General features: G+C 46.5%; 1 protein-coding gene across 1 annotated transcript in view; it reads right to left on the bottom strand.

Annotated features, from left to right (window-relative positions):
* Nucleotides 1-17,832, bottom strand: part of RAB28 (RAB28, member RAS oncogene family) — a 133,298-nt gene extending 115,466 nt beyond the window's left edge. The window contains exon 1 of the mRNA XM_073574471.1: nucleotides 17,568-17,832. Within this exon, the coding sequence (XP_073430572.1) occupies nucleotides 17,568-17,642 (75 nt within the window). The 5' untranslated portion in view covers nucleotides 17,643-17,832. The remainder of the gene's footprint in view (nucleotides 1-17,567) is intronic.
* Between the last annotated feature and the right edge of the window lie 707 nt (nucleotides 17,833-18,539).

Here is an 18,539-nt window from a genome sequence, read left to right as displayed (position 1 = left end):
ACTGAAAAGATGGTAACACATTGCAAGCTTTCGAGACTACTCAGGTCTCTTCATCAGGCATAGACTAATACAAAATCTGAAGAGTCACATATTTATGCACAACACAGCACAGAAAAAATGCAATAGATGAGACAAGTGACGTGAAGCAGAATTATGAATATGGGAGAGGGAGAAACAAATATTGGAACAGTTCATAGAAAAGGAGTCTGGATGTTTTATTGTCCTCTGGTTGGGGTCTCCTAATGTGCTGTGATGCCCCCACAAGGTCTTAGGAGCAAATTCCTTAATTGATGTAAAAAGACATAAATCCATGTGACACATTCATTCCTGCACTGAGATTGTCAAAGGTCATCATGAGCTTGTACTCACAGACTCTTCTGTCTCTCTGAGATGTGAAGTTACCTTTCAATACCAGTAATTTCATGTCCATGGTGCTATGACCAGGGGATACAAAAATGTTTTGCCACAGGTAGATCCATTCTCTTTTCTCTTATTGTGTGGCGATGAGAATTCATCCTTGTTCTCAGTTTTTGCCCTGTCTCCCCCACATACAGACCCCCAGTTGGACATTTAGTACAAATAATTAAGTATACCACATTAGATGTGATGCAGCTGAAAGTACCTGGGATCTTGTAGTCCTGATGTGAGTTGGGGATCTTTATCTTGCCCGTGGTCATTATAAATGGACAGGTTTTACATTATTTCTGGTTGCAAGGAAAGGTTCCTGCAGCTGTTGGACAGGGAGCTTCTGACAATGATGCTTCTTAGATTTGGGGGCTGCCTAAAGCACAGTAGTGGGGGGGGAGGGGGTCTGGAAATATGGATTGTAATCGGGCATCTTTTTGTAGTAAAGGTTGTTATTTCCGTGCAGCTCCTCTTAGCACTTCCAGATTTGGGTTGTAGGTGACTACTAGAGGCACCCGGTTATTTTCTTCTTTAGCTTTGTAATGTAGCAGGTGATTCCTTGACATTCTGGTGGCTCTTGTAATTTGGTGTTCAATTGTTCTTGGATGGTAGCCCTGATTCAAAAAGGTCTTTTTGAGGCGACCAAGGTGTTCATCTCTATCCATAGTGTTGGACCATATACGATTGTATCTGATGGCTTGGCTGTAGATAATAGAGTTCTTTATGTGTTTTGGATGGAAACTGTCCCATTTAAGGTATGTTGGACAGTCAATAAGAGAAAAGAGAATGGACCTACCTGTGGCAAAACATTTTTGTATGCCTGATCATAACACCATGGATATGAAAATACTGGTATTGAAAAGTAACTTCACATCTCAGAGAGACAGGAGGGTCTGGGAGTACAAGCTCATGATGACCTTTGACACTCTCAATGCTGGAATGAATGTGTCGCATGGATTTACGTCTTTTTACATCAATTAAGGAATTTGCTCCTAAGTCCTTGTGGGGGCGTCACAGCACATTAGGAGACCCCAATCAGAGGACAATAAAACATCCAGACTCCTTATCTATGAACTGGTCCAATATTTATGTTTTTCCCTCTCCCATGATAGTTCTGCTTCACATCACTTGTCTCATCTATTGCATTTTTTCTGTGCTGTGTTGTGCATAAATATGTGACTCTTCAGATTTTGTATTAGTCAATGCCTGATGAAGAGACCTGAGTAGTCTCGACAGCTTGCAATTTGTTACCATCTTTTCACTTAGCCATTAAAAGGTATCAACTACTGAGGACTCTCAAGTCTGAATATTTTCAATCTACTGGCTAACACGGTCCAAAGACATACATCTTTCCTACTCAGATATAGTGATGGATAGATTTATTTTCTTGTATATTTTAAAAGTAAAAGCAGCAATCATAGTAATAACAATAATAATAGTAATCACAATTGTAATTAAATAATAGCAGCTGCAATAGTAATAATAATAATAATAACAACAGTAGTAATGGTAGTAGTGGCAGTAATAAAAGTAGTAGTAACAGTAATACCAGTAGTAGTTAAAAATTTTATACGCAGTGGCAGTCGTAGTAATAGCAGTAATTACAGAAGCATTTTTGAAAGTACAAAATTATTTAGGGGTTTTCCGCCGTCACATTTTATGTCCCCTGATGCTCCAATACCTCTAAACCCACAAACAGAGGAGCAGGTACTCTCTCTTTCCGGGTCCAATGCCGGCTCTTCGCCGCAGTTCCAATCTGTTTACTGGTTGCAGCGGTGCCATCACCACTGCAGCCCATCACAGAGTTCAGCAGCTCATGCCGTCTGAATAGGGAAGAACCGGGGAGTGTGAGCGCCTGATGTTTATTGTTTTAGAGGCCTTTTTTAGAATTTGGGGATATAAAACTCGCTAGCGGAAAACCGCTTTACCAGTGAGAATAGTAAAAGTATCAGATTAAAAATCCTCATTTGTCACCTCCCAGCGAGGCCGCTGCTTTATGGCCAGGCTTCAGCACAAGCTAGCTGGAGTAGGATGCACCCATGTCACGCTTCTTAGAATGTGGAGCGTCTTTCAGGCCAGTCGGTTCTCCGATCGTGAGCAGGGGCAGATTTCTGCTATAAATGGATGGGACCTCCGTGTGTATACAGGGCACTGTGGTCGTCATTTGCTCTAATGCTATACTCCATTACTGGACTTTCCACTTATCTGTAGCCTGTTTTCTCTGCCCTCCCCGAGACTATAGCTGCTGTGTCCTCTCCATATTGTGGAGATCTGTGCAATACACACTCCATGCTGCCATCTTTAAGGGCTCGTTCAAACGTCCATTTTTCACATTTTAGTTCTATCCATGTTTTTCAAGGATATTACGTGTACCCATTAGTCTGTTCACGTCACTCTTTCTGACATTTTGGGCAGCATGGTGGCTCAGTGATTAGCAGTGCAGCCTTGCAGCGCTGGAGTCCTGGGTTCGAATCCCACCAAGGACAACATCTGCAAGGAGTTTGTATGGGTTTCCTCTGGGTACTCCGGTTTCCTCCCACATTCCAAAGACATACTGATAGGGAATTTAGATTGTGAGCCCCATCGGGGACAGTGATGATAATGTGTGCAAACTGTAAAGCGCTGCGGAATATATTAGCGCTATATAAAGATAAAGATTATTTATTCTCTTGTGGAACACTAGGTGTGCAAAAAAAAAAAAGCCAGGGACGTATATTTTTTTTTTTTTATTCAAGTCACAGACAAAAAAAAAAAAAAAAAAAAAGAACACAATTTAGTCTATGGGGCAGCAAAAAACTCAAACCATGCACTGTTTGTTTTCTAGAAGTCTGAGAAACCTTCTTCAGATTTGGTTCCATACTAGAAAAAAACAACAAAACACGAATGTGCCTAAAAGTTCCGTTCACACGTGTTTGTTATAAGGGAAGGAGTCAGACGGCTGTAGAACTCGGACGAGCACCGCAACGCAATGCTCGGACTGGCCTTCGGTCCTCCCGACCAGAGGGTGACAGCATGTATTTCTATGCAGCTGCCACGTTTGGGTCGGGAGAGCCGACAGCCAGTCCGAGCATTGCGTTGAGATCCTCGTCCGAGTTCTACAGCCGTCTGGTTCCTTACCTTACAGCTAGGAGCTGCCATCAGTGTTTGTGATGAACAGCCGGGCAAGAGCTAGAAAAAAAAACTTTATGTGGAAACCTTCTGCTACGTACTGTATCCGCCATTGCTCTGCAGCACGCAACGGCAGGGAGGAGGCCATGATGGGGACCGTTTTCCAGAACGCGGGTCTGGTATTGCTTATGTATACAGTGACTATGATTAAAATCAAATGTACAGAAAGATCAACGTTCCAACCTACACTGAATATTTCAATTTTGTTTTCAGAGCTGCACCTATTGTTGGTGCAAATATTGGCAAATCTTTCTTAGATCAGATAAGCCTAACAAATCTTAACAGTATATTACCGGTATTTGCCTGATATCAAATTGTTAACTTGAAGAATTAAACCAGATTTCGTCTACTAGGAGTTTTTTGTGTAACTTGCTGTTCACTGCCTGCTGTCAAGCACAATCCGTACCCAGCAGATGAGACGCTGAAAGGAATTGGGGTCTTCGTCTCTCTGCCTTTTGCTCTGTCAAACTGCATACAGGCGATAAAGGGAGGTGGGCTGTAAGTTCAAGGCAGGCATGCCAATGGCCAATAAACAGGAGTAATGCATGCTGGGAGGTGAGGGAATGGAGGGTCTCATCACCTATAGTGCTGGCACAATACTAATGAAAAAGAACTACCCATTCAATAACAAAAAAAATTGTATGCAAGTTACAAAGCATGAGAATCAGCACAGTTCCTGGACATCTTTATGTGGTATGAGCCCATAAAGCAGCGGTTTTTTTTTAGGAAAGAGGGCAGCAAGACCATGCTTTCATACAGCTTTTATGTGTAAAGATAGATACGTTCTAAGGAATAAACAATGGCTGTCATAGGATTGCAATGTACACTTCAATGTACTTAATAGGACTGCCAACAAGGGGTTAGCCAGGACTTTTTTTTTTTAACAACGTGCCTAAGAAATAACAGGCAGGTGGTTGCTAACTACCTACCGGTAGTGCTTGGCACCGATCTCTGCCGGCACAGACTGCTCCTGCTGGTGATTTTGCCTTCTCTTCCGCTCCGTTGATGTGGCCTGACTGCTGACATCATTTTGATTTGACAGCTGGCTCCCCGCAATAAGGTAAGTGGGGAGCCGGCTGCCTAACTGTGGAGAACCAGCTGTCAAACGGCAAGTCGCCAGCAGTGATGAGGGTCGGTGGGTGACCGCTCGGAATCGGCATCGGGTAAACCAGGCAGGTAGCTAGCAACACTCAATGATTTATCATTTATGATCACGCCAATGTTTTTTGGCCATGTTATACCCATTGAATGGTCTGATACGACGGAAGAAGAGGAAGAAGGTAATAGGGATGAAGCTAAAACCTGTGCGTTAATCAGATTTCCCCGAGCTTACAGGTAGACCTTGAAATTACGGTATATACTGGACATGTCACGTTCTGGACACCTTCCAACATAGCATTTTTGCCAAAAAAGTACACAAGTAAGAACATCAGCCTTTTTTTTTTTTTTTTTTTTTACACAGTTCGGGGGCAACTAAGCACTTTTGGTTCATTTTTCTATATTAGTTTGTTGTGTTTTAGCATCTGCCTTTTTAAGATGCATTTTATTGCTTTTCTTCTCTCACAAAGACAAATGCTTCATGGAGTCATGCTGAATCCAAGATTTTAAAATCTTGTACAACAAAAAACACAACAGTCGGGGGGAAAAAAATAAAAAATAAAAATAAAAAAACAGTAGTGGTCTATGTGAGAAAAATGGCAAACTTTTAAAACGCCACAGCAAGCTGCAATTTAGAAAAATAAAAAAACAATCCACATAAGACCAGACAAAAAGGCACAATAAAAAGCAGTGACTATATAGCATTTAATAGTTTCTTATTGACTCTCGCAAATGTTTCAGAAGCTCCCCGATTTAAACAAGGGTTTAGCCTCTGATGGTATCTAGCCTTTAAGAACCGAAGATCACTAAAATTGGAGAAAAAGTGTTTTAGGGCTCTTTGGATCACTGAAATAAGTCTCAAACACCTGTGATAATTATGGCAGTTTGCCAGGTGCCCAATTAAAGGAAAACTACTTAAGGAGGACGTTTCACATTATTAAAGAAGTTATCCACTATTTGGACAACTTCTCATACCCCTCCCTTGGCCCCCATAAAATAATAAAGCCTATACTCCCCACCGGTGCTGGCTGATTGGGCGATGGCACAACAGCCCCGGGAGAACGAGTGTCTACACCGCGGGAACAGTGCCAGCACGAGAGGGGAGTATAGGCTTTATTTTATGGGAGCCAAAATTTGGATCAAGAAAGGGTTGGCCTAGTTGTGGACAACCCCTTTAAGCAGCTACTGGTTTCAAGCAATATGGGAAAGATAAAGGATCTCCCTGCTGCTGAAAAGCGTAAAATACTTCAATGCCTTGGTCAAGATATGAAAACATGATATTTTGTGAAAACGTAAGTGGGTTCATCGTACTGCGAAGAGATTTTTGGCTGATACAGAGCACAGATGGTTAGTGCAGATAAAGTAATAATGAGGAAGGTTTTGCTCAAATTTATCAGATTAAGAGAGGACCTACTAATATACTATTATAAAGCAGCTAACAGGTAATTGATGCTCTAGAGCACTGTGATCTTCAAGGTGTAGGAGGATCCCCCAGAGTATTGTAGTTGTGCATAAGCCTACTATTACCAAATGTACATGAAGACTAATTTTAATACAATCTTGTTTATTGATGAGTGCTGTGCAACCCTTAATGGTCCAGATGGATGGAGTAGTGGATGGTTGGAGGATGGCCACCATGTCCCAACAAGGCTGCAACATCAGCAAGGGAGGTGGCACAGTCATATTTTGGGCCGGAATCATGGGGAGATCAGGTAGGCCTCTTTAGATGAAAATAACTACCAGCAACAGAAAATTGAAACTTGAGCTCCAAGCCTGGACAACCCCTTTAAATTAGGACTACAGCTGTTTTCCTATTCACAATCAAAAAACAACATTCGGAGCGTTGCCAGTTACCTGCCCCAGAGACAATTCAATTACAAGAAAGCCCTGGAAAGGGGTTCTCCAGGACACTAGTATTCATGACCTACTTCAGAGACCCCCACCAAACAGCTAATGGGGTATAACCCTTATAACACTGATGACTTATCCTTAGGATAGCTCATCAAAAATCAGATTGGTGGGGGCCCAATACCAGACACCCCTCCCCCAATAACCACCGGGTTTCCGCAACAGTGGTGGCTGGATATACACCGAGAAAGGAGTCAGGACACCACGGCTCCATAGGCATTTCAGCAGCTCTTCCCAGGTTCGGCAGCTCAGCTTTTATTGAAGTGAATGGGAGCCGAGCAGCCAGTGTTGAAAGCGCTGACCCTTGGCTCTCTTCGCTGTTGACATCCTGGCTCCGCTGGAGTTAGTAACAGCTGAACTGTCGTGATGCCGGATGTCGTACCACCACCGATCGGATATGAAGATCCTACCCTTAATATGATAAGCATAGACAACCCCTTTAATTCATCGGATTCTAGCAGCACATCAGGCTGAAATCCATCTCCGAGTCCATGCACACCCCATAGTATGCGCTCACGGATTCTGCCTACTCGGTAAAGCCGTGATTGACGTGTGTTTCCCAGAGTTTACATTACATTTCACAGACCGCACTTTTTGGTTATTCCACTAATAATATCAGACATTTATTGCAAATAGAAAAAAATAAATTGGTATTTTCTCAAATGCAACTTATTCCCCCGGCATGGGATTAAGGCGGCAGAGTTACGAGTCTCCGTGCGGAAGTCTACCTTATCCGCGGTTTTAATTAAACCACAAATCAGATCACAAATGGTTGAGTTTTACTCAAATAATATCAAATTTGCAGGATTAAAATGCTGGAAACTGCAGTTATCCTCCATTAGAGGATCATAAAACCACGAGAGGCTTTGACCATGATTAGCAGCGAAAGAAGGGTAAAAGCGCTCCCTTCTCCGTCAATGAAACAGACCATGACTTAGTTGGACGATGAGAGGCAATTTATGGACGTAAAGCAGACGCCCGGGACTCCCCGGAGGCCCTGAAGGATCAGCGGTCGAGAATGGTCAAAGGAGACTAAAAAGTCTAGAATTGGGGGACTTGGGATGACGACATAATGTGAAGTTGGATGACCGAGGTTCGGTGGTCACAAAATGTCTATAGGAAAGACCGTGACCCCGATGAGGACCGGTAAGGAGAGACTAGAAAGAAGCTGCAAACCACAGGAGAAAATGTGCTCTCTTTAGGGATTCTTAAATGCCCTGTACTCAGGTAGTTTGCTTTAAAAAAAAAAAAAAAAAAAACTGAGCTTTATTCACCCTCCCTGGGTCCAGCGTTGAGCAATCGCAGCTGCCCCAGTGTCCTTTATGGTCTGCAGTGCTAACGTCATGTCAAAAGTGCTGCAGCCGATCAGTGATCTCAGCGGCTCATGCCCGAGTAACATGCATTTTTGACATGCACGGTACTGTCTGCAGTGCTGATGTTGACGAAAGAGCTGCAGCCAATCAGACACTGGGAGCAGAAACAGAGACTCAGTCCTTGACCTCGGGTGGGAGGAGTAAAGCTTTTTTTTTTTTTTTTTTTAAAGCTTTTTTTACAACAGCAACCAGGGGTCAGAGGTGGGAAAACAGAAAACCTGTTAAAAAAATTAAAAAAATAAATAAATAATGATCTTAAGAATACCAAAGGTAAGGCTAAGTGCACACGTACCGGAACTCTCGCGGAAATTACCGCGAGAATTCTGGAATTCCATTCCGCGGGAAAATCGCATTTTAAATTCCTGCGATTTTCCCGCGGAAAAACTAGCATTTTGCAAGCGTATTTAGCTTGCAAAATGCTAGCGTTTTCCAAGCGATCTGTAGCATCGCTTGGAGAACTGATTGACAGGTTGGTCACACTCGTCAAACACAGCAGCATCAGTAGTAAAAGATAAAATGTAAAAAAAAATAAAAAAATGGTGTTATTCTTACCTTCCGCTGTCCCGCGCAGCCGTTCCCAGTAATCCTTTGCGAAAATGCCTGCGATGACGTACGTTCTCGCGGTAATTCGCGATGTCTCGCGGTAATTCGCGATGACGTCACGCGAATGACCGCGAGACTTCGCGATCCCGCGAGAACGTACGTCATCGCGGGCATTTTCGCAAAGGATTACTGGGAACGAGATCGTGGAGAGAGGCGGAAAGGCCGCGCGGGACGCCGGAAGGTGAGAATAACAATATTTTTTATTTTTAAATTCTATTTTTTACAGGGATATGGTACCCAAAGCCCGGAGGACAGTCTCCTCTCCTCCGGACCGTGGGTGCCATCCGCAAATGTTCTGCTTACTTTCCGCATGGTGTGCACAGCCACATGCGGGAAGTAAGCGGAACAATGCATTCCTATGGGTGCCGGATCGCCGCGATTCCGCAAAATTAATGAGCATGCTGCGGTTTTTACCGTGAAGCGATTTCGCCGCGGTAAAAACCGCAGCATTAGCACAGCATTGCGGAATCCCATAGGAATGCATGAGATGCTTTTTTTTCGCGGCAAAATCGCGTGGTTAAAACCGCCGCAGAAACGCGAAAAAAACGCCACGTGTGAACTCAGCCTAACGGAGGCACTAAAAGCTCTGAAAATGGATACGGCATTTTTATCCTGGTAAGCTGTACAGCCTCTTCACGGGCATTAAATGGTCCTATCAAAGTACACAGGGTCGGCCGTGGGCGATGCTGCCGTCCAGCATTTGGATACAAGTACATCTGTGTATTTCTCTCATTCTGACGTATAGCGGGTGAAATAAGTATTGAACTGGTCGCCAATATTCTAAGTAAATATATTTTTAAAGGTGCTATTGACATGAAATTCTCACCAGATGTCGGTAACAACCCATCCAATCCAGAAAGACATCAAACCATAGATGACCATAAATTAAGTTATATATAAAAATGAGAAATGACAAAGGGAAAAAGCATTCAACACATGAAGAAAGCGAGGTGCGAAAAGCCGTGGAAAGTCATCAGAAATTAGAAAGCAATCCTGCCACTTACTATCAGCTGGTTCAACTGATGGCAAGGTGCCACACAAGAAACAGCTCATGAGGGGTAAAACAAGTGAGCTGTCACAAGACCTTTGCAACCTTATTGTGCAAAATATACTGATGGCACTGATTACAGAACCATTTCTAAAACTACTGAAGATTCCAGTGAGCACTGTTAAAGCCATAACCAAGTAGTGGATATTTCACCATAAACTGGCCACAACCAGGTGCTCCCCACAAGATTTCAGACAGAGGATTGAAAAGAATTATTGGAAAAGTTGTCCAAGAGCCAAGGACCACCTGTGGAGAGCTAAAGAAACCTCCATGGCCTGTATGCTCTCTCAAAACACAAGACTTCACTGCTAAACAAAAAAAATGTTCAAGTATGTTTATAGTGTCCTCGACAACATTTAGACAAGCCTGTGAGATACTGGGAGAAAAAAGTCTGGTCAGATGAGACCAAAATTGAACTATTTGGATGCTATAATGCACACCATGTTTGGAGGCCAAAAGGCACTGTAACTCACCCCAAAAACATCATACCAACAGTGAAGTTTAGAGGTGTGAACATCATGGTGCGGCAATGTTTTTCAGCATTCAGCACTGGCAAACTTCATATGAATGAAGGAAGGATGAATGGAAAAATGCACCAAGACATTCTTGATAAAAAAAAATCTGTTGTCATCTACCAGGATGATGAAGATAAAACGAGGGTGGACATTTCATAAAGACAATGACCCCAATCACACAGTCAAGGAATCTCTCAATTGGTTTCAAATAAAAATAAATAAAGCTGCTAGAATGGCCAAGCCAATCACCGGACCTGAATCCAATATGAAATGTATGGAAGGAACCAAAGCACAGAATTCATAGAAGGAGCCCACGGGGCCTTCAGGATTAGAAGAGTGTTTGCATGGAAAAAGGGGCCAAACGTCGCACTTGAGCAATGCCTGCGACTAGTTTCTCCATGTCTTAAAGCTGTCATCACCAACAAAGATTTCATACAAAGTATTATTAAAAAAAATATGAAAAAATTAACTTATGGATATCAATGGGTTGATTTATTTGCCTGTGTGGATTGGATGGGTTGTTATCGATATCTGGTGAGAATTTCATATCAATAGTACCTGTAGAAATATATTTACTTAGAAAACTGGTGATGTGTTCAATACTTACTTCACATGCTAAACACCTGGGCACGGGAGTGAGAGAGATGCCCTGGCGAGACCAAGATAAAAAGTAGATGTCAGTGTTTATGGAGTAGATTTTAATCCAAAACTGGTCTTTTATTCTGAACACTGCATTAAACAATCACAGGTTCATTTTACTTATAGGAAAATGAAATCTAAAGATACAAAAAAGTTTAAAGTTTAAAAAAAAAAAAAACTGCATCACCCACCAATTTACCCCCCCCCTTAAAAATAAAAGGAGAAAAAAAACACGCATATTGTAACATGTCCGTAAAAAGTCAGATCAAAATATAAACAAACCTGTAAAAGCTATAAATTAAAAAAACGAAAGCCAGAATTGTTTTTTTCTCTCCAAAATGCATGAAAAACATCAATCGTAACACAAAATGATCACAATAAAAACTACAGCCGATCACCCAAAAACTTTTTTTTTTACAAGTCCTGATACAGTTCCATTGATGGAATAAAAAAATAAAAATAAAATTTAAAAAAAAAAAAGACTTTTTTTCTTCCACCACTTAAAAAAAAAAAGTGAAAGTTTGTTATCACCATAGCAATCCTGACATGGAGAATCGGCCAGGTCATTTTTTTTTTTTACAGCACAATAAACACCATGAAAGCAGCCCCCCCCCCCCCCAAAAAAAAAAAAAAAAAAAAAATTACCTTAGAAATGCGTTTTTTTTGCCATTTCACTGTTCTAGGAAGTTTCTTCCCATTGTTCAGTACATTGTATGGTAAAAATAACTGGTGACAATCAAAACAATTTATCCTGCAAAAATAAGCCCTTACAGGTCTATGTCAATGGAAAAGAAAAAAAAAAAAAAAAAAAAAAAAAACTAGGGAAGAGAAAAACAAAACTCATTAAGAAAAACTGACCTCTGCGAGAAGGGGTAAAAAAAAGGTTCAGCTCACCAAGAGCAAGCGTCCTCCTAGAAAAAAAAAAAAAGCTGCAGCACTTTCCATTACACGGTGATCGGGCTTTATTTTCACAAGCTTGGACGACCGCTGGAATTTGCACTTACTTTCCAAAAGTTTGTTAAGTCCGGCGCTAACATGCTAACAGAAACCGGCACGCCGAGAGCACGAAAATTATTTTAATTTAACAAAGCAATAAATTGGTGTGAAATAAGTCTCTTCAACCTCCGGACAAACGAGCTTTTCTTCTTTTGACTTGTTTCGCGGGGAAGACTGCCAAGTTCTTCAAGGAGATTATCATGGAAAATGGGGAAATTGTCATCGGCTTTTGAGAAATTGCTAAATCGGAGTATGGGTTCGCCACGTTGGCAAAGGAGCATGCACAGTTTTCTGGGTCTAAGATCGAAGACTCGGAGCCAAAGATTTTCCCTTTCTTCTTTTCCATGGCAGGACACTGTACCGTATCTCTGCGGCTTCCACCTCTGACACTTTCAGCGTTCCAACAAAAATGTAACCAACACCCGCCAATAAAGGCACCCGTCCCCACATACGGGTTACACAGCTACACAGGTTATGATTAGATTCTATTCTGCGCCCTGGGGGACAGGTCACACAACAGGCCATATGAACACCGCCACATAGACAAAGTGGCCACATGCTATTCACATACCATGGAAAGAGTGTGTAGAAGCAGAGCAGACGCGACGGTGCACAGATCAGTCTGTTCATTTTATCCCCACTTGCAAAAAAAATATTTATTATGATGTTATGCAAGATTCAAGAACCACGTGAAACATTTTGAAGAACTTCGCATACAAAAAGAAAAAAAGTACAATAACATACAGACAAAAAAAAAGGAACAAAGGAAAGTGACACAAACAAATAACCAATGATGAATTGGCCCAAGTCATCAAGGTTAGGTGCCGAGAGGGCGGCATCGGCCAGGGCGCGATCAGAGGGCGGCATCGGCCAGGGCGCGATCAGAGGGCGGCATCGGCCAGGGCGCGATCAGAGGGCGGCATCGGCCAGGGCGCGATCAGAAGGCGGCATCGGCCAGGGCGCGATCAGAAGGCGGCATCGGCCAGGGCGCGATCAGAAGGCGGCATCGGATGTCATGTGAGTGAGGTCCAATTTTTTTTATCCAAGAAAATACAGCTGCATTCTGAAATGCTATAATACGCAAACAATGAAAATATGAACTGCATTACTGCTATAGAAAGCGGCGATACCAAATATGTGTATTACTGATTTTTATTTTTAATTGTTTTATTTTGAATTGTGCGAATGGGGGGGCGATTTATACTTTTTTTTTTTTACTTGCTTCCATAGTCTGCTTAGGAGATTAGAAGCTGCAATGATCTGATCGCTTCTGCTACAGAGGATGGCTGCAGCCCTATGAGTAGCAAAAATGCTCATCTGCTATGAACACCAGCAACGAGGCGGCGATCATAGCAGTTCGGTTATGGCAACCACAGGGGTCTCCTACAGACCACAGGTTGTCATGCCAACCCATCGGCATCCCGCAATCATGTGACACGGGCGCCAATAGACAGAGCTAAACATGTGCATCCAGTTTGCCAGAGTTCAACGATGAAATCAGCTGTCATCAGCTCAGAGGGAGGCGACCCATGACGTACCTATAGGACATAGATCCTAAAGGAGTTAAGGGCAGGCAGGAGCTAGATCTTATTAAAAACGCCACAGGCTGATGGGAGGAGTGCTCAGTCAGAAGCAGTATACTACAAAAATCTGACCAGCACCTCCAAACAGAATAACGCAAGTGTGAACAATCCTGCTGACAAGTTCCTTTTAACTAGACAACCCTTCTAAACTCAGAATTCTCAGATTACAGTGCGCACCTTCTATGTAATAATCTGAAACTTTTTCTATTTTCTGACACTTACAGCACAGTTCTTGCAAAACAATAATTGTGGGTGGAACCTTTCAGATATGCAAATAAGGCTTAAGAGCTATGGTAGATCTGAAGCCTCTGTCACTCCAGCTCTATTCCCCGCCCAGTGCCACCACATCCTGCTTGACCAATAGCCTCTATGCTGTGTGACTTCAGGCAAAGAAGTCATCAGTAAGGGTGTGTGCACACGCTGCGGATTTTGCTGCGGTGTACTGTACCATGATTCCCTATGGGAATCAAAAACCGCAGTGCAGACGGTGCGGAATTTTCCGCGCGGATAATCTGCGGTTTTCAATCCGCAGAAAGAATTGACATGTCAATTCTTTCTGCGGATTCTGCTGCGGTTTGCGATCTCCTCCATTGAGGAGATGAAAAACCGCAGGGCAAAACCGCAGAGCAATCTGCAGGTAAAACCGCAGGTCTTTTGACCTGCGGATTTTACAAAATCCGCGCGGATGAATCCGCACCCCAATCCGCAGCGTGTGCACACACCCTAAAGCAAGAGGAGGCGGCACTTGGCGCGGAATAGAGCTGGAGTGACAGTGGCTTCAGATCTCCTATAGCTCTTTAGACTCATTTGCATATAAATTCAAATTGTTACAGGGTTGTCGAGACAGAGAGGAGACAAAAGACCGCAGCATCAGAGTTCTCCTACTCCTGCGCTGAATAGCAGCACTTCACCTTCTTTTTAAACAGTGTAAATTTCTTTTGGCAGAACAGGGTTTAATCGGCCATGTGAGGAGCTCTGGGAGCTAGTGCTCTCAGCTGAGCATGGTTAGCCACTCCTACCACCTATCTATTCTGGGTCCTAACTGACACACACTGTCAGAGCTAGCTTATGCTGCATGGCTGGGAGGATAGTTGTTGTTGGTTAACATATGAGAAGGCGTTTGGTGGGTTTATCTGCGACAGTTGCTTGGTTTAGTAAGTGCAATAATTCCCTTTCTTTTCCTCTTTTGGCTTTACCCCACCCTCCACTCCCCGGTTCATTCCTCCGTTATATGCGAGTGAATATTTGCATGCCTGGTATTTTCCGATTCCCCTATTTGTGTTACCTTGTTCATCTGCTTGATGTACTACGGTGCACTGCTACTCCCTTCTTCCCTGGGTGGGGTAAGGGTACAGACGGAGGGCAGATTCAGGAGCTAAGGCAACGTATGTGACCCCAGCATCTTCACCTTCAGAAGTAACTTGGGGAACAGGGCGAGTTAGGGCGCCCACTAGCGTTAGGGACAGGAAAGGAGCCTCGGGTCACCCGACAATGGAGTCGTGACACAAATACCGATTTTTCAGCAACGGAGGAACGGACTGGCCGTGTCAAGGTATTGCTGGACTTGTCTTTGAAATGGCTACATGCGCATATTAATAGTATGGGGTGTAAAGTCCTACAGACCCATTCCCTTTAAATGAATCTATCCTCACGTTCAATGACTCAGCACCATTGTACTGACACCCGGACGGTGAAAGCTTTGTCATTAGAAGCCGCCATCTAACCTCACTTTCATATTAATATATTATGTGGAGAGAACGCGTTTCCAATCAAATATTAATATCCCAGACGAGCGTTCATCGGCGGCTTCAGTGCTCACACCAAAAAGCTCATCACAGGAACACTGCACAATGCCAAGAAACATTATTGTGCAGGTATTAGGAGAAAAAAATGGCAGTATTAAAAGTCTGGGAAAAAAAGGTTTTGTTTTTTTTTAATCCACAAGAAGGGTCAGATGTCACAGGTTTCTTGCAGATTTTGCAGCAGGTTGTGGGTATTGCTGTGTCCACTGCCGGGCAGCCTGACCACAACGGGAGGAACTACACAAGCTGCGATCGTGGAGCGGAGACCCCACTGACAACAACGAGGAACGGAGAATGTTCACGGAACAGATAATAGCTCGTCACCGGCTGGCGTTTCCATTGTCTGATGCTGGAATCTCTCTGGCAGGAAACTTGCAGAAAAGGACAACGCCTTTAAAAGGATCTTTCTCTGCTCCTGAAGATGAAAAGGTTTTTTTCTGATGTGTTTGTATAGAGAGGGACCTAGTAGTCAAGAGGAGTGGGACCAGGAGACGGTCCCTGAGCACATGTCCAAATCTGGCCCGCAGGGTGACGATATTTGGCCCACAACGCCGGACACATCCCCCGGCCATCATCAGATCGGCATCCTAGATGCAGATTCGTTTTGAAACAATGATGGAGGAAGTAGGATCAGCTGACGCCCCATCTCCCATCATTCCCCCGCTGCGTCTGACTTCCCAGAGTATCAGCTGTGCCGAGATGTGCAGAAGATCTGAAGACACCAGTGTAGCAGGGGAACAGGCAGAGGGGAGTATTTATTCTTTAAATGTGGGGCCATTATACTGTACGGGGCGCTGCGTGGGGCCATTATACTGTACGGGGCGCTGCGTGGGGCCATTACACTGTACGGGGCGCTACGTGGGGCCATTACACTGTACGGGGCGCTGCGTGGGGCCATTACACTGTACGGGGCGCTGCGTGGGGCCATTACACTGTACGGGGCGCTACGTGGGGCCATTACACTGTACGGGGCGCTACGTGGGGCCATTACACTGTACGGGGCGCTACGTGGGGCCATTACACTGTACGGGGCGCTGCGTGGGGCCATTACACTGTACGGGGCGCTGCGTGGGGCCATTACACTGTACGGGGCGCTGCGTGGGGCCATTACACTGTACGGGGCGCTGCGTGGGGCCATTACACTGTACGGGGCGCTGCGTGGGGCCATTACACTGTACGGGGCGCTGCGTGGGGCCATTACACTGTACGGGGCGCTGCGTGGGGCCATTACACTGTACGGGGCGCTGCGTGGGGCCATTACACTGTACGGGGCGCTGCGTGGGGCCATTACACTGTACGGGGCGCTACGTGGGGCCATTACACTGTACGGGGCGCTACGTGGGGCCATTACACTGTACGGGGCGCTACGTGGGGCCATTACACTGTACGGGGCGCTACGTGGGGCCATTACACTGTACGGGGCGCTACGTGGGGCCATTACACTGTACGGGGCGCTACGTGGGGCCATTACACTGTACGGGGCGCTACGTGGGGCCATTACACTGTACGGGGCGCTACGTGGGGCCATTACACTGTACGGGGCGCTACGTGGGGCCATTACACTGTACGGGGCGCTACGTGGGGCCATTACACTGTACGGGGCGCTACGTGGGGCCATTACACTGTACGGGGCGCTACGTGGGGCCATTACACTGTACGGGGCGCTACGTGGGGCCATTACACTGTACGGGGCGCTACGTGGGGCCATTACACTGTACGGGGCGCTACGTGGGGCCATTACACTGTACGGGGCGCTACGTGGGGCCATTACACTGTACGGGGCGCTACGTGGGGCCATTACACTGTACGGGGCGCTACGTGGGGCCATTACACTGTACGGGGCGCTACGTGGGGCCATTACACTGTACGGGGCGCTACGTGGGGCCATTACACTGTACGGGGCGCTACGTGGGGTTGGAGTTGGAGGGCAGAGGTGCAGGACGACGCGGAGTTGGAGGGGGAGGCGCAGGACGACGCGGAGTTGGAGGGGGGAGGCGCAGGACGACGCGGAGTTGGAGGGGGGAGGCGCAGGACGACGCGGAGTTGGAGGGGGGGAGGCGCAGGACGACGCGGAGTTGGAGGGGGGGAGGCGCAGGACGACGCGGAGTTGGAGGGGGGGAGGCGCAGGACGACGCGGAGTTGGAGGGGGGGAGGCGCAGGACGACGCGGAGTTGGAGGGGGGGAGGCGCAGGACGACGCGGAGTTGGAGGGGGGGAGGCGCAGGACGACGCGGAGTTGGAGGGGGGAAGGCGCAGGACGACGCGGAGGGGGAGGAAGATGCAGGGGGGGGGGGTACGTATGGGGCAGCCCACTTTGCAGGATATGTGAGGGGCGCCAGCACAGGACATGGCCCCTGCTCTGTACCGCGGGGATCCCGGCTGCTGAGGACACGTCACACGGATACCCGGCACATGGCGGCGGATACCGACCTTCCCACACGCTCCATCCCCTAGAATGACGATCTTCAGCTGCCGGTCCTGGCTCTCCTCCTCGGAGTCAGACATGTCACTCTCGCCGGACGCTGCAGGATTATGGCTCCGGATTTACAGCAGCGCTAAGCAACAGGACGCCATGTTCACCGGCGGAGGCCTGTCACTGGCTGCAGCGCCGGCGCAGACCATGTCCACTGTCGGAGAGAGGGGGGAATAGACGTCCAGGAGAGCGGCCTGAGTCTCCGCTAGGAGAGATCTACACCTCACGTTACGTCACACATCAGTTTATACCGATTTATACCGATTTATACCGTTCAGCCTTTGTATTATTTGTAAACACCCCCCTACGTGACAGACTAAGTGGTTCCGTCCTGGCATTGACGCCGCCTGGTTACTAAGGTGAACGAGGCAGGTCAGCAGACTACAACAGAGACAGCGGGGACAGAGAGGGGGCAGCCCGGGGACAGGAGGAGCGGGCACCAGAGAGAGAGCAGCCCGGGGACAGGAGGAGCGGGCACCAGAGAGGGGCAGCCCGGGGACAGGAGGAGCCGGCACCAGAGAGAGAGCAGCCCGGGGACAGGAGGAGCAGGCACCAGAGAGGGGGCAGCCCGGGGACAGGAGGAGCCGGCACCAGAGAGAGAGCAGCCCGGGGACAGGAGGAGCGGGCACCAGAGAGAGAGCAGCCCGGGGACAGGAGGAGCCGGCACCAGAGAGAGAGCAGCCCGGGGACAGGAGGAGCGGGCACCAGAGAGAGAGCAGCCCGGGGACAGGAGGAGCGGGCACCAGAGAGAGAGCAGCCCGGGGACAGGAGGAGCCGGCACCAGAGAGAGAGCAGCCCGGGGACAGGAGGAGCGGGCACCAGAGAGGGGCAGCCCGGGGACAGGAGGAGTGGGCACCGGAGAGGGGGAAGCCAGGGGACAGGAGGAGCCGGCACCAGAGAGAGAGCAGCCCGGGGACAGGAGGAGCCGG

This window comes from Dendrobates tinctorius, unplaced genomic scaffold (genome assembly GCF_039654945.1).
Source record: "Dendrobates tinctorius isolate UK_male_01 unplaced genomic scaffold, ASM3965494v1 ptg000039l, whole genome shotgun sequence".
Classification (NCBI taxonomy): Eukaryota; Metazoa; Chordata; class Amphibia; order Anura; family Dendrobatidae; genus Dendrobates; species Dendrobates tinctorius.
The sequence above is the reverse complement of the archived record's forward strand: the minus strand, read 5'-3'. Positions and strand labels throughout refer to the sequence as shown.